Source organism: Podarcis gaigeae (genome assembly GCF_964106915.1).
Source record: "Podarcis gaigeae genome assembly, chromosome: 4".
In the NCBI taxonomy this organism is placed as follows: domain Eukaryota; kingdom Metazoa; phylum Chordata; class Lepidosauria; order Squamata; family Lacertidae; genus Podarcis; species Podarcis gaigeae.
Window position 1 is genome coordinate 32936655 of NC_139677.1, and position 15417 is coordinate 32952071.

General features: G+C 44.7%; 1 protein-coding gene across 5 annotated transcripts in view; it reads left to right on the plus strand.

Annotated features, from left to right (window-relative positions):
• RFX8 (regulatory factor X8) overlaps positions 1–15417 on the plus strand; it is a 50359-nt gene that overhangs the window by 16447 nt on the left and 18495 nt on the right. For all 5 annotated transcript variants that reach the window (XM_083735587.1, XM_083735586.1, XM_083735585.1 and 2 more), the window contains 9 exons: positions 2581–2667; positions 8192–8255; positions 9260–9352; positions 9747–9824; positions 10740–10853; positions 12739–12889; positions 13040–13098; positions 13910–14066; positions 15247–15341. In XM_083735587.1, coding sequence (XP_083591713.1) covers positions 2581–2667; positions 8192–8255; positions 9260–9352; positions 9747–9824; positions 10740–10853; positions 12739–12889; positions 13040–13098; positions 13910–14066; positions 15247–15341 — 898 coding nt within the window. The remainder of the gene's footprint in view (positions 1–2580; positions 2668–8191; positions 8256–9259; positions 9353–9746; positions 9825–10739; positions 10854–12738; positions 12890–13039; positions 13099–13909; positions 14067–15246; positions 15342–15417) is intronic.

Below are 15417 nucleotides of genomic sequence, written 5' to 3' on the forward strand. Positions count from 1 at the left end.
GATTATAGTAACTCAGTTTCCTTCCAGATCACACCCAACAGTCAAAGTAACTTGTTATTCCTTATTTTAAACAGTTAATATCCAATTTGTAACGAATATAACCGGCAAAGTCCTCGTAACAAAGTTCTCTTTTTATTCTTCAGCTTTGACAGCTCCTTTGACAGCTGTCAAAGCCTCTTTTGCTCCTCTCTCGAATCACTCCCGGCTCCCGGGGGGGGGGTTGCCTTTTAGCTCACATTCTACTTTTTTCCTCCAGCCCAATCTTATAGTTTTCCATCGTGAAGTTAATAGTAAAAGGTAAAGGTAAAGGTACCCTGCCCGTACGGGCCAGTCTTGACAGACTCTGGGGTTGTGCGCCCATCTCACTCAAGAGGCCAGGGGCCAGCGTTGTCCGGAGACACTTCCGGGTCACGTGGCCAGTGTGACATCGCTGCTCTGGCGAGCCAGAGCCACACACGGAAACACCGTTTACCTTCCCGCTGGTAAGCGGTCCCTATTTATCTACTTGCACCCGGAGGTGCTTTCGAACTGCTAGGTTGGCAGGCGCTGGGACCGAGCAGCGGGAGCGCACCCCGCCGCAGGGATTCGAACCGCTGACCTTTCGATCGGCAAGTCCTAGGCGCTGAGGCTTTAACCCACAGCGCCACCTGCTTTATCAAAATATGGTAGCACTCGATCTTAGTTGTCAAATCCTTTGCTTTAGATCCTCTACAACCGGGGGGAAACTGACTTCCTTTTTGCGCCTCCCCCGCTCGCTCCGAATTTAATTTTTTTCCCCCCTTTTTAAGTCCAGTTTCCAATTACTCACGGGTTGTTCTTTTTGATCCAAATTTTCAATAGAAGAAGTCAGCGCTCTCCGCCGAATGGCATGCGGCTTCGCTCGGTAGGGGAAGCGGAGGACTGACCACACACCCCCCCCGGCACCCGCTCCACAGCCTTTAAAAAGGCTCCTTCGCGGGTCGGGGGGCGCAAACGGTGCCCGCCGAGTCACCATGCCCATGGGTTTCAGCACCCATGGTTTTTGATGGTCCCCGCGTCGCCGGCGCGGTAGAACCCATCCCCTGCCGAGCAGGCTCCCTCCGGAGCTCGGAGGGAGTCCGCCATTCGGCGATGGCGCCAACCCGGAAGTCCCACAAGTTTATATTTTATATCCATTTTTAATGACAACATAGGTATATCTAGTGTCTTCCAGATGCTGTTGGTTACAACTCCCATTATCACTGACCATTGGACGTGCTTCCTGGGGCTGTTTTGTTTATTTTTTTCCACTTGTTAATTGCTTCCTATGAGACATTGCAAAATCATTTAACACTGGAAACCTCAACAGTGAAAACATATATAAAACACTTGACACAGTTCTGTATATAAAAACAATTTCAAATCCGAGACAGATGGGGACAAAAGTTTCCCTTAAAAGGCTTGCTGAAAGAGGGAGGCATCAAAACGACAATACAGTAGGTGGGAGGGTGGCTGTCTGATACAAAACCGAAGAATAGGTTACACCACTCTAGAAGCCCAGTTCCTATGTCCTGCAGAATAAGCCCTCCTGATGAGATGTTATCTGCAGTTGACATTCTCCTGCAGAGCACAGTGATCAGTCAGGTTACATAAGGAGTGATAGGGTATTTTAGGTTTCCGGGTCCCAAACTGCATAGGGAATTGTGCACCACTACCAGCACTTTGAACTTAGCCCAGTAGGCAGTTAGCTCCCAGTGTAATTCTTTCAGCAGCAATGTAACATAATGGTGATCGTTTGCCCCAGTGAGCAGCCACATCCCTGCATTTCAAAGCCGCAGCTTCTGGGTCAACATCAGGGGCTGCTCTACAACTGATGGGAGTTGTATTCTAAAACATCAGAGTACATACATTGGCCACCCATATTCTAGGCAGTATAGGAATAGAATAGAATTTAAGCTGTGACATAGAGCAACAATGGGGAAACTGTGCCCTCCAGATGTTGTTGGAATTCATCCCTCATCAACCCCAACCAGCATTGGCCAGCAGCCAGGGAGGTTCACAGTTGTAGTCCAATAACATCTGAAACGCCGCAGGTTCCCCACTCTTGTCAAGAATGGAAGGAGCTTATTTATTAATGGGCTCGCCCAGTAGGAAGGGTGTGCTGTCTGCCTGATGAAGGAAGGAAGGAAGGAAGGAAGGAAGGAAGGACCTAAGACCTGCGGGAATGGGGCAAGGGAGCATGTCATTCATTGTGCAACCCAGGCATAGGCAAACTCCAGCCCTTCAGATGTTTGGGGCTAAAATTCTCATAATCCCTAGCTAACAGGACCAGTGATCAGGGATGATGGAAATTGTAGTCCCAAATATCTGGAGGGCCAGAGTTTGCCTACGCCTGGTGCAACCCAACAGGACCACATCAGGACCCACAGTTTTGGTTGCACTGGCTTAGTTGATTATCAACAAGGTTGTACATAGCATATTAGGTGGTTAAAGGTGTCGCAGGAAGTATCCCATTTATTTATATATTTTGAATCTTTGACAGATATTTACAGATTATGGCTGAGAGTTCGCCACGCAACTGGCCTCTTCATTAATCTCTTAAATTTGTCTGTTATTCTTCAGGTATCATTATGATGGAATACAGATAAAGAAGAGCTCACCCTTCTATGCCTACTATTGCTATCTTTTGGCTGAGAAAAGGGAGAACAGGTTTGGTTCTTAAATATGTTTCACGACAAAATGTGGGTACGGATAGCTGAAATTGTATTTCCAGTGAATTTACGCCAGTTGGTTGGATAATGATAACCCTGGCACTTTGAGGATCGGGGGGTCCCAGTTTGCTGTGTAGTTGCAACAGAAGCTGTAAAACAGTATGGGATTAAGAGTCTCATGCTGTACCAACTGAGCTATCCCAGTGTGATCTTGTTATTCACAAAATGTCTTGGTTCAATCCCAGGTCTAATGGGTGACATTTAGTTTTACGGTCAACACATAAGAAGAACCAAGCTTGCAAAGGTCAGCTGGTTTAACTGAGACCGTTTAATGAAGTCCCAGGCAAGAGGACTTCAGATAGTTTTCCAGTTACTGATTCAGCTATTTGAACAGCTGAGGGATCAGAGTGGGACCCCCTTTGCTAATTAACTCAGATTTTGGATGTGCATTGTTGAGCAAACAGAATATATTTGCAAGCTCTAGTCGTCAGTTACAACCTGTTTGAGCAAGATTCGGTTTGGCAGATTTTACTCTTAAATGTCAAAACTACTGCTGCCAAGTTCTGATTAAACTTAAAATCAGATTTGTCGCACATTGATCACACACACACACACACACACACACACACACACACATCTTCTGCAATGAGCTACACATCACAGTAGAAGGATGCAGATGCCTACAATAGTATATATGGATGAAGTGTGGGTTTAAAAAATTGCTTCAAAATGATCCACTTAACTGAGTTGTGCAGCATGATGGGGATGTGCAGTGTAACCTGACATGACTCACAGCTAGTTACTGGTTCCATCCATTTTCCTTGTTGGGGTAGGCATTGCTATATAACATCCACTCAATTTAGGGGCCCTCCATATGTCGTTTTTATTGTGAATTCATGATTATTCATGCTCATGGTGCTATTGGAGTGGTTATAAATGAGCCCACTTTCAGAAGTGTTTGTGCCTGCAAACATCTCGGGCTGCAGTTGACTTGCTACAGTGCAAGAGTCCCTTTCCGTATGGCAGTGATCACAGCGCAGTCACAGGCCGAAGCCATTCCTGCCTCACCACAGGCCTCATCCCTGGTTTGGAGAAAGAAATCCAGAAAGGATTTATATGGGAAGACACAAATATGCATTGGGAAGCATCACAGGGCAACTAATAATAATAATAATTTATTATATATACCCCGCCCATCTGGCTGAGTTTCCCCAACCACTCTGGGCGGCTCCCAATCAGTGTTAAAAACAATACAGCATTACATATTAAAAACTTCCCTGAACAGGGCTGCCTTAAGATGTCTTCTGAATGTCAGGTAATTCTTTATCTCTTTGACATATGATGGGAGGGCGTTCCACAGGGCGGGCGCCACTACCAAGAAGGCCCTCTGTCTGGTTCACTGTAGCCTCACTTCTCGCAATGAGGGAACCGCCAGAAGGCCCTCGGCGCTGGATCTCAGTGTCCGGGCTGAACGATGGGGGTGGAGACGCTCCTTCAGGTATACAGGACCGAGGCCGTTTAGGGCTTTAAAGGTCAGCACCAACACTTTGAATCGTGCTTGGAAACGTACTGGGAGCCAATGTGATCTCTCAGAACCGGTGTTATGTCGTCCCGGCGGCCACTCCCAGTCACCAGTCTAGCTGCCGCATTCTGGATTAATTGCAGTTTCCGGGTCACCTTCAAAGGTAGCCCCACGTAGAGCGCGTTGCAGTAGTCCAAGCGTGAGATAACTAGAGCATGCACCACTCTGGCGAGACAGTCCGCGGGGAGGTAGGGTCTTAGCCTGCGTACCAGGTGGAGCTGGTAGACAGCTGCCCTGGACACAGAGTTAACCTGCGCCTCCATGGACAGCTGGGAGTCCAAAATGACTCCCAGGCTGCGCACCTGGTCCTTCAGGGGCACAGTTACCCCATTCAGGACCAGGGAATCCTCCACACCAGCCCGCCTCCTGTCCCCCAAAAACAGTACTTCTGTCTTGTTAGGATTCAACCTCAATCTGTTAGCCGCCATCCAACCTCCAACCGCCTCCAGGCACTCACACAGGACCTTCACCGCCTTCACTGGTTCTGATTTAAAGGAGAGGTAGTCTAACAAAGGGTCCCTCCAGGCTGGTGGTTTATTGTGGCTGTATTCTGCAAGCTGTTCTTGACAAAATAATAAGCGGAGCAAGGCATGCCATGTAAACAGCTCTGTCCGACAGAGAGGAACAGCAAGAGGGCTGTTGCCACCCGCCAGCATCTGCCACCTGAGGCGGTTGCCTTACTTGGCCTGTGATAGGGTGGGCTTTGCCTGTTTCCAAAAGCCCCCAGTGTGGTATGGCGGAAGGTTGTGGAAAGAAGAAGAAGGGAAGAAGCAGCCAATGGGTCTTAGGGATGCATGTGAGGGAATGTGGGTGACGGAAGGAATCACGGAGTCCACGGAGGCACATGCCCTCACAGTGACTTTCGGAGGTGAAGCGTGGTGTGAGCATGCTCCTCTAGCTTTCTCCTCAGACTCAGGAGGAAACAAACAAAACACGTCACACAAATTTCCTCACACAAGGCAGCAGGGAGAGGCCATTGCAGGGTGATCACTGGACTCAGAGGGCATGCTCTCTGTGAGCCCTGCTCCCTCATCCCTGCTTGTAAAAGCGTGATCCTTTTTCCATCTCTTTAGTTCTCTCATTCGACTCAGACTGTAAGCACTCTGAGGCAAAAAAAATATGGTTTGTTTTTTTCAGTTCTCTAGGATATTCTGAGCACTGTTGGGATGGATGTTTGCTAGTGTTCTGTGACTACATATGGCAAGCTTCTAGCAGGTGTTCATGTTTAGGGTGCTGACATCACCGAACAGAGGGATGAGTTCTCCTGCTTCGCTGTTTCTAGGCAGCAGCTGCAGCCACAAGACCATGCGTATAGCTCAATTGGCTCTTGAGGAGGAGCAGGATGGCAGCCCAAGAGCTGACAAGCTATGCCAGCCAGCCTATTGAGAGAGAGCACCATCCGTGCATGTTGCTATAGTAGCAATAGTCGATTGGGTGGAGTGGTCTTCCCAGAGAAGCAGGGACTGGGAATTCTCAAGCAACGTATTACTACACTCCCGGCAGTTTATCCTAGAATTCAAGTTGAGCTGCTCCAAGGCCTTATTAAAAAGAAAGAAAGCAAAGTCCCAGTCTTGAAAACCTAGTTTTCCAAGAAGGGTTGCCTGCAAAGCAACTTATACCCAGCTTGCCAGGTGTGCCAACTTGAATAAAATATTGGGGGGGGGGCAGGTAAGCCCCACCTTGCGTAATGGATCACAAGATGCGGCACACACACACCATTTGAACATCAATGCCCATCAACTTGGGGGAGCGGTGGCCCCTCAAATATTTTATTGATGGGGTCCGAAGGATCCTCGGCCCTTATGTGTTGGCTCCTATACAGCTTGTACAACCTATTATCCAGCCCTATTTTTCTACAACAAGAGGTACCAGAACTGACCATGAACAACTCTCTTGTTTTTGTATAATGGCAATGGGAGGTGCCAGAACTGAATTCTGGCTGCAAAAAAAAGCCGTGCTATTATCCACCAAGCTGAATACAGCCTGCTAGTTATGTATGGCACCCCAATGAAAGCTGCTGTTTGCTGGCACTGCAAAAACAGGATGGTGGTTTAAAACTTGGCAGGCTGTCATAGAGGAGTACTGGAGTGCCTTTGTCACCAGTTGTGCAGGCCTTCTTTAATTTGATTACGGCCAAATTTGTTTTCTTTTTTTGTTTCTTGCTTAAATAATTCTTGCTGCATTGAAAACTACCTGGGGGCCAAGCATAATAAATCTTAACAGCTCTGGCGTTTGCTGCCCTATAGAACTGCTCCCTCAAGTTCTTAGAAGTTCACAGTAAGCCAGGGATCAGAAACCTGTGACCCCTGGGCTGTGCTTAGAGTCCCAACTCCCACCAGCCCCAGACAGGATGGCTTCTTAATGGTCAGGCATGATGGGAATTGTAGCAGCAAGCCAAAAAAGCTTGTGCGCTCCCAACGTTTCACCAAATACATACATACATACATACATACATACACACACGTTTGTGTCTGTTTTCATAACATGGATCACTCACTTCCACTGTGAATTTCTACATGTTACAGCAACATTCGTTTGATTTGTAGCAGTCCCGTCCTCTGCTAGCTTAAAAGCCAAGTGGGCGACTTTTCTTTTTATTAATGTTGAACAACGAAACCATAACCCTCGTGCCACAATGCTAACTTGCTTCGGGAGCTGCGGTGTGTGAAATGGTAGGCTGCGTTTAGTGCCATGGTATCCAACTAAACATTTCTGCTAGCACAAACACTTTGGGTTGTACAGTGACACTCACACTCCTCTCTCTGTGTGCCCCCATGTACCCCCTAGGTAAATTCTGGACATTCCCCCAACTCAGACATAGGGGACATATGAGGAGAAGAGAGGGAGGTAAAGTTCCGTTGCTCAGTCCAAAGTCTTTATGTTACTGGAACTGTTTGTTGGGCTATCACCCTGTGCTTATGCCATTTATATGAATGTGCTCCAGACAAGAGGGAACCACCATCCCACAGAGCTTTGAGTTATAAATAGCTGAATCCTGAAGGATGACAGCTCTAGCACGCTAACAAAATGTTAACAAGGCGTTTCCCCAAAGGCAAAAATAGGAAGAGGACTTATTGTTTGATAGGTACTAGAAAACAGAAGCTGTCCCTGGTCAGTAGGGGCCAAGGTTGACCTAGCAAAATCCATGCATGAAGCTCAGAGGGTAGGTGCCACCAGTTCTGTGGTGCTTTTTAGATGCTTTAAATTGTTTTGAAATACGTCTTTATTTCATTTTTAATTGCCTTGTTTTATCGGGGATAATAATAATAATAATTTATTATTTATAGCCCGCCCATCTGGCTGGGTTTCCCCAGGGATGTGTTTGCCATGTGGGGAAGAACAGCAAAGCATAAATTAAATAGACAATAAATTAAATAACATGTCAGCAGCAAGCTCTTGAATCTGGTGAGCTTGCAAAGAGCCAGCCAGTTCAATTCTTTCAGCATGGATGAAATAGCTAAGTGCTCCTCTCAGCATCCTAGCTGCCGAATTCTGCCCTAGTTGCAGATTCTGGACCAGATGCAAAGGCAGCCCCACAGAGAGTTCATGCCAGCCATCTAATTGTGAGGTTGTCAATGGCCAAGCTACCCTTATTAAGGAGAAAACATAGCTGTCGTACCAGCTGGAGATGGTAATAGACACTCCTTGCCGCTGAGATGTCCTTGGCCTCTAGTGGCAAAGATAATTCCAGGAGCACCTTCTGAATTTTGTACCTGTTCCTTCAGAAGGAGTGCAACCCTGCCCAAAACAGGCAAACAACCTAATTCCTGAACCCAGGAACCACTTGCTGCCAAGGATTCAGAGAGATTGTTAGCCCATCATAGCACCCAGGCATTGGTACATACACTTGCAACCTGTCCTGATTCAGACATTGTAGAGAAATAGTTAACCAAACAGAGCTATTTCAAAGTAGGTTTTGTTGTTGTCTGTCCTACCACAGTGGGGAGGTTTGCAGTCTTGAGAATGCGGCAAGTTATCAGAGCAGTGGCTGCAGAAAAGAGACAGTGAGTATTTGTTCAAAGCAGATTTAATACGAGGCGGCTACGAGCCAAGGACTGTTAAAACATCCGTCTGTGATGGATCAGTGAAATGCAACCTGCCGAGAACGCTTTTTAAAAAAGCATTTTTCTTCCTGGCTATGATTCTGCTGTAGGAAGTTGGCAGGAGCCATGGCACTGAATCAGTAAGCACATAATTAAATCCTGTATGCGAGAGACTTTAAGTGTGGTGACCCATTTCTTCGCTTGCTTCCTGGTAGGATCATTATTGTACCTCAGTCCATGTACTCTGCTGTGTTAGTCGATCTCAGGGGAGATTCTGCTGCTACCTTTAAGTACACAGCTGCATCACTTGTGAAACATAGACCCATAGAATCATAGAACCAAATACAAGAGTGTGACTTGCTGCTCATACCCTTTTAAAGGTGAAGTCAGGCGTAACAATTTTAGAGCCGTAGGTTCACTCTGAAACTGCCTCTTCTGTGTTCAGTCCAGTTGTCTCTTTTCCACTGCATGATGGAATTCGGAGTGGGGTGGGGGGATAGATTTGCAAGTTTGAAACAGAAGCTGGCTATACGCAGTGCTGATTGACTGCCCAGCATCATGTTCCCAAGAAAGCTTTCTGTTCGAGCCCTGGAGCAGTTTAGCAAAGGAACAAGCAGGGGCTAGCCATACATGGGTGTGCACTTCGCAACTGACAGTGATGCCCATGTATTTTGTGTAAGAGTATCAAACCAAGTGTGAGAATCCTTTGATCAGGCTAATGGGAATGTGAGTTGGATTAATGGATAGGAGTGGCTCTGGAAATACTCTGTAAAAGCACAATGACAGTCCAATCCACCCAAAAAATCCTTCATGTCAAGTTTGCTCCAGATCGATGTGGCTGTTGCAAATACACACCAATGCCAAAGGACCCCACTCTGTTGTTTCCCAATGTTGTGCCACCCAGTAGTAATAAACATAGTTGTAAGTGTGTGTTGTAAACTTAATAAACTGTTGTCGTCTTGCAGAAGGACCAAGAAGCAGTTGGATATCCACTTCCTGAATTCAGGAGATTTTCTTCATGGGAGCAGGAGCTAGAAAAGAAATATTCCTGTAAAATGGTGTGTTTGATAGCATAACAACCCTTCCAGAGCTGAGATCAAATCAAGTGATGAGACCCTGTTGTAGCTACAGCCACCAAGGACAGCAAGATTGTGAGAAGCATTGACTTCTTGGTGGTAGCCCCCATATTGTGGAAATTACCCCAAAGGGAAACCTACACCCTTGTCCCTTTAAGGTTGACAAGTAAGATCTTCTATTTTTATTATCCCAAACCTCTGAGTTGCAATAGTCCGCTTCTGATTATTGAATAGATTTTTGTATGATAGGGTTGACCTGTTTGGGTCTGTTTTGGTTGTAGATTGTTCCATGGTGCTTTGAGGACTGAATAAATGGAGCAATTATGAATTCTTGACCACAGTGCTTTCATGTTGCCTCGATTTGTATATATTCCAGGTTTCTTTATTTGTTGATGCATATTGCACCCACTGCCAGGAAGTGTTGCAGAATGTAAAAAACAAGGATCTTGACCAGGTAGGTGTGATGTTTGTGTTAGGTCTCTGCGTAAGCCTTCCTTCAGATCAGCCCATTCCATGTTTATTTGATAGGAAGTTCCACATAATTTCTCTGGCTGTATTTAGGCCAAAGGTGATGTGAGGTTAAATATGTCTTTGCCCTTGCCATATAGTTTTGTTTTAGTTTTTAAAATGCAAATATCAGATGAGAGAGGCTGATGAAGAGGAATTCAACTCTTTCTTTCCGTGCTGTGGTCCTGAAGAAAACACCTCCTCTGAAAGAGGCTTGGGCCACTCTGGCTACTGTGGGAGCAGAATGCTGGAATAGGTGGGCCTTTGGTCTGATCCAGTAGGGCTCTCTTGTTCTTAAGATGCTATTTGCTTTGAGGGGGGGGATGCCTTTACTCCCAAGGAAACATGCATATATATATATATAAGATTGTAGCCTTCCCGTAAAACTCATTACTCCAACTACTTTATCCTAAATCTCTGCTTGATTATGATGATATACAAGCAGGCAAAATAAACAGTCCCGTAACCTCTGTTTTTTTCTAGATTTCATTGCTAATATTACATGCTTTAGACACCCGAGACTTTTATTTTGCCTCGTTTTTGGAGACAATGGGGATCACTACCGATATTTTACTTCCGTCTTCTAGGCCAGTTGGATTAAATTTTTTAAAGCCAAACATGAGTAGAGCAAGTCTTCTTCTACCACCCCCCCGCCCATCACCATTATGTGGAGATGCATGTTCAGGAGCAGTGTAGCCGTTGCATTAGGGGAAGGAAGCATTCCAGGGGATTCCCAACATCTGGGAAGGCAGCAGAAGCACATGGTGGGTTCTGGGCTGAGCAAATGTCCTTAAGCTTCTTTTCCCAACAATAAATGACTTCAATGTTGCAGTGAAAATTCATTAAGTATGTGCTCCTTTAGGTGGAAGAGCTCTTCACTTCTTTCTGGAAGTCTCTGAAGCCTGACGCAATAATGTTCGTGTCCCAGGCAGATGTTTGCCAGCTGTTTCAATGCTACGACAGGCAGCTCTTCCAGGTACCACTTTTCATATATTAGACCAGAGGTTCCCAAACTTTGAATCAGACCTTCTTTGGGAGAAGTGGGGCAAAAGTGTGCAGATACAAGTGAAGTTCTTCAACCAGATGGGCATTTCCTTGCTTCTGCAGCTAATACATGTATGACTTGAATGGCCCCTGGTTGACAGAGAAACCTTGTATATTCATACAGGATTTGTGGGGATGGCTGCCTTCCTAGTCCTTCATCATCTCAACCTCACTTGAGGAGAAAGAAACCCCAGAAGGGCTGCTCTCGTATTCCAATGATTGGTGCTCATTTGTGATTTTCAGAAGGTGGTGTACATGGTTTTCCTCCCCATTGCAACCTCACAACAACCCTGTGAGGTAGGTTGGGCTAAGAACAGACAGGGAGTGGCCTGAGGTCACCCAGTGAGCTTCATGGCTGAGTGGAAATTTGAATCCTGGCCTCCCAGGACCTAGTCCAGCACCCTAACCACAACACCACACTGGCACTGAGATTTTCTGAGGAGACCTTATTATGAGCCCCTTTGCTGCTTAGTGTGGCCATGTGTCCTACTTTACAGTGGAGAGTTTGAAGGAGTCCTCTATTTGAAAGCCCCTGCAAGCAGTTTCAGGTTTAACATCAAAGGCTCTGTAGTTGCCCGTAATCAGTTAGCACCAAGACAGCAGACTATACAGGCACGCGTATATTACCTAATCCCTGTCTTCTCCATCATGGTGAGATATGTTACTTGCATTTCTATTTAAATTGTAATCATCATTTCTAATTTTGCATCTGTACATATAAATTTGTAAGTGCAAATTTTATTCAGCTGCTTGTTGCCTTCTATATCCTCATGAAAATTCATCAGCATTTTAGTGAGAATTTCTCCTAATGACTAACACACATATTTTTGTATGTTATTGAACAATATGTGTTTTGTAGGTTATTTTCACTAACATTTATTAATAATACAGGCATATATATTTTTGGTAAACATTGTGTGGTTGGAGAATTTCATTGCAAAATTCAGGTAAGTGCAGCTTTCTAAGGAAAGATGTGTGTTGGTTTGCATATTGTTTCAGAAGGTACTGATTTGATAGATTCAGCTTTAAATGCAAAATGGATTCTCGTCCAATCCTAGTTACAGCAAGAAACCACGCTTCTCCAAGTTTGTAATGCAGAACTGTTTGTAATGTGCCATCGGAGCCAGAGGAGGAGGGAAGGCTCCAGAGGGATGCCGGAGAGGGTCCCAGTAGGGAGAGAGGCAGCCCATCTGCTGGGGAAGGAAATCAGCGTAGCACCAGTGGAGAAGGGGGCAGAAGGGGGAATCGGCGAGGGGGCTCCAGGACTCCTCACCGGAGACCAGCGGGGAGAGCACGGGTCCTCCGCTGCCCACACCCTCCCTGCGCAGAAGACTTCTGCGCAGGGAGAGTAGGAAGAGACTTGGCGTCAAAGAAATTCTTTGCTGGAAGAAGTTCAAGAAACGCCCACTGATGGATTCTGCCAGCGATTGAGACAGCCACGGGTGAGTGGCTGTCCAGACAGAAAGGGTTCACCCAGGTAGCCCAGCCAGGTGTGGTGACGATTTACGCACGAGCAACCCCTATAACCATTACATAATGTAATGCAGAATTGTGGCTTCCACTAAAGTGAAAGCAGAAGCTTTCATTTTTCTCTTGCACATTAAAAGGAAGAGGGGGCTCACTGTGGTCATTCCTAATCTCGTAAACCTAAACCACGGTTTAAGTAATTGTCTGAACTGGGTCGCTGTATTTAATCCTCAAGAGGAAAGTAATTCCTAGTCCCTTCAGTGGTTTGGGACAATCTGTTGGGAAATAATCTGTTTTCATGTTGTGTTCATTGCATTTGCCTTTGGGTAAGAACTATCCAATACTTTTAGGAAATGGAGAAGATTCTGCTTCATGATTTTCTGGAAGATGTCTCTATACAGTACCTCAAACTGGTCAGATTATTCAGCAAAAATATTAAAAGCTGGCTGCTCGCAACTATGGAAGACCTCCCACCGTTGTTGGGCGCCTCTAAAATCAAAGGTATGTTCAAGTATTGTGAACTTGAAAAGCAGGGTCAATATTCATAGATATGAGCTGCTCAAACTGTTTAGTAATGCAGGCTGTAACACAAGTCGTTTAGAATTAAAGTGGTGGTGAATGATGATCATTTGTTTCTTCCTTTCCTCTCAGAGGTGACTTTGTTTATAAAAAGACTTCGGAGGAAGACTTACCTTGCTAACATGGCAAAGGTATGTATCCCAAAGGTGAAAGCTAAAGTCAGTTGCAATGAATTAATTGACAAAAACGCTCTGTAGGATGGATCAGTCACAGGCCTATGTTTACAGTTATGTTGTGTTGCTGGACATAGTGCAGTTATGAGATGCTGCCTCCTTCTGGACAGAATGTGGAATGGGTGGAGGACTTGGGCAGGTTGGTGGGGAAAGTAAGCTGTAATACAGAGCTTTGGAGCAGTACGAAAATCATTTCCCCTATGTTCATTGCTGAGAACCAAAGTGAAATATACTCGGAGTCGAGTGTGGATTTCATGCTCTTTATTCAGCTCATAGTAGTGAGGAATGCAAGTTCCCCCGAAATGTCTGCTTTATATACATTATTTATACAATTGGCCCCACATGATTGGCTAATTCCGGGATTCTCCTGTAGGCCAATCAGGTTGCAGATTAACTTCCACCTGGAGTTGGATTGGGTGGCTCCTGCAGACCAATCAGACTGCTGCATTTTGGATCCTATTCAACTCAGTACATAACACAAAGCATCTTCACCGCTGCCACCACAGAACCCCTCCAAGACCCATTTCTGGTTCAATGCTAATAATAATAGTGACTGTATTACCAGTTATTAATTGATCATGATAATGGTGATGATATTGTGTGTTATGAGGAGGTGAGAGGGATCATCAGCAATCTGATAAGCCTGGGTTGTATCCAGTGTTAGCTATATACTGAGATTAAACCCTTTGAAAGTGAGTGGGGTTATTGGTTTTGTCTTTGCTTTTCCCAAGACATAAATCACGTGCACTTTTTCTCTCTTCATTTACAGACCATGAGAATAGTCTTGAACAACAACAGGAGGGTCAATGTTTTGAAATCGGACATGAACGCAATCATTACTCAGGGGTTTTCGGACATTCCTGGAAGCTCGCTGCAAATTGCATTTAGAAATGTGGATGAAATTGAAAGTGGCACAGAGCTGAAATGTAGCAGCACAGGCTCTTACTATTTTCCTATTTGATGGAGTACTTTGTTCACTTTTTCTGCTAGAATTTGATAGAGAACCTCTCCCTCTTTCCTTGATACAAAATGTTTTCCTTATGTGGATATCACATGAGGATTATTTCACAGTTTGTTCTTAGTTTCAAATGTGGATGTTCTTCTTCCAAATTCTTTTGTGACATTTGGTTTGGTTTGGTTTGGTTTGGACCTCTTGTTGAAGTTTTATATGATTAATAAGGTTTCTCTTCATATTAATTACAGTGGGCATGGCTGTGATGAAAGGAAGTTAGCACTTGGGAGAAATTCCCGTGCAAATTAGGGCAATTTGCATCAGAAAGTTTTCAGTTTGCTCTGGAAAGTTTTCTCATGCCCTAGAAAATGCTCATGTTCATTTTACCTGTATTTAGTGATTTTTTTTTGAAACTGACAAGCTTGCCCTAATACTGTGTTTGCGTTGTTGCTAAGGAACTGACGAAATAGGAAAATTTTCATGCCACATCACTGTTGAAATTATATGTTGCTACTTGAACTAACACCCTTTGTTGTACACTAATATCAGAAGACCTAATTGATCAAAGTAGATAATATTCATGGCAAAGCTTCTTGCTTGCATGTGAATGGGGAAGTCATAATTTTATCAACGGACACAAGGCGTGTGTGTCTTGAATCACTGTAACCTTAGTACAGAGATGCAGTCCTACACATCAAAGTATCATATGATGCAGTCCTTTGCATCAAAGAATAACATTTTCATTGACGAAGCTTTCATGGTTTCCCTGCCTTACATTTTCATAAGACAACAACAGTTGACACGGTCCAGCCCAAGCTGGATTCAGTAGGAACACTAAGTTGATTCTTAATCTCATTCAAATGAATTGAACATAAAAAATGTTGAATTTCGGCTGCTCTGTGCACAGTATTTTTCACATATAAGAACAAACACAGATTGACTAAAGCCCTAGCTCTTCTTAGAGGTTGCAGTGAAATTTGGAATCAACAGGCCGTAAAAACAAGATCCTATTTAACTAGAAGCTGATAAGAAAACATTATTGTCTTCATATAGTTGTTTTTAATATGTTTTGTCTCTGTTAAGTATAAAGAGATTTAAACTAAGGAGCAGCCTTGAGCCATCTATGAGCCAGTGCATATTCACTTGTTTTATAGGCTTGAATAATCTGATGTCTTCACTGGACACTTCAACAGATATTAGGGTTTTGCTAAATTGTTTGTCCTCGGACCTTGAGGCTTTCGTGATTCAGGTACAAAATTAAGCAGTCTTAGAGATACTGTGTTTATTTCACGAGAGAGACGGTGCTGCTCCTGAAATGAAGCTGG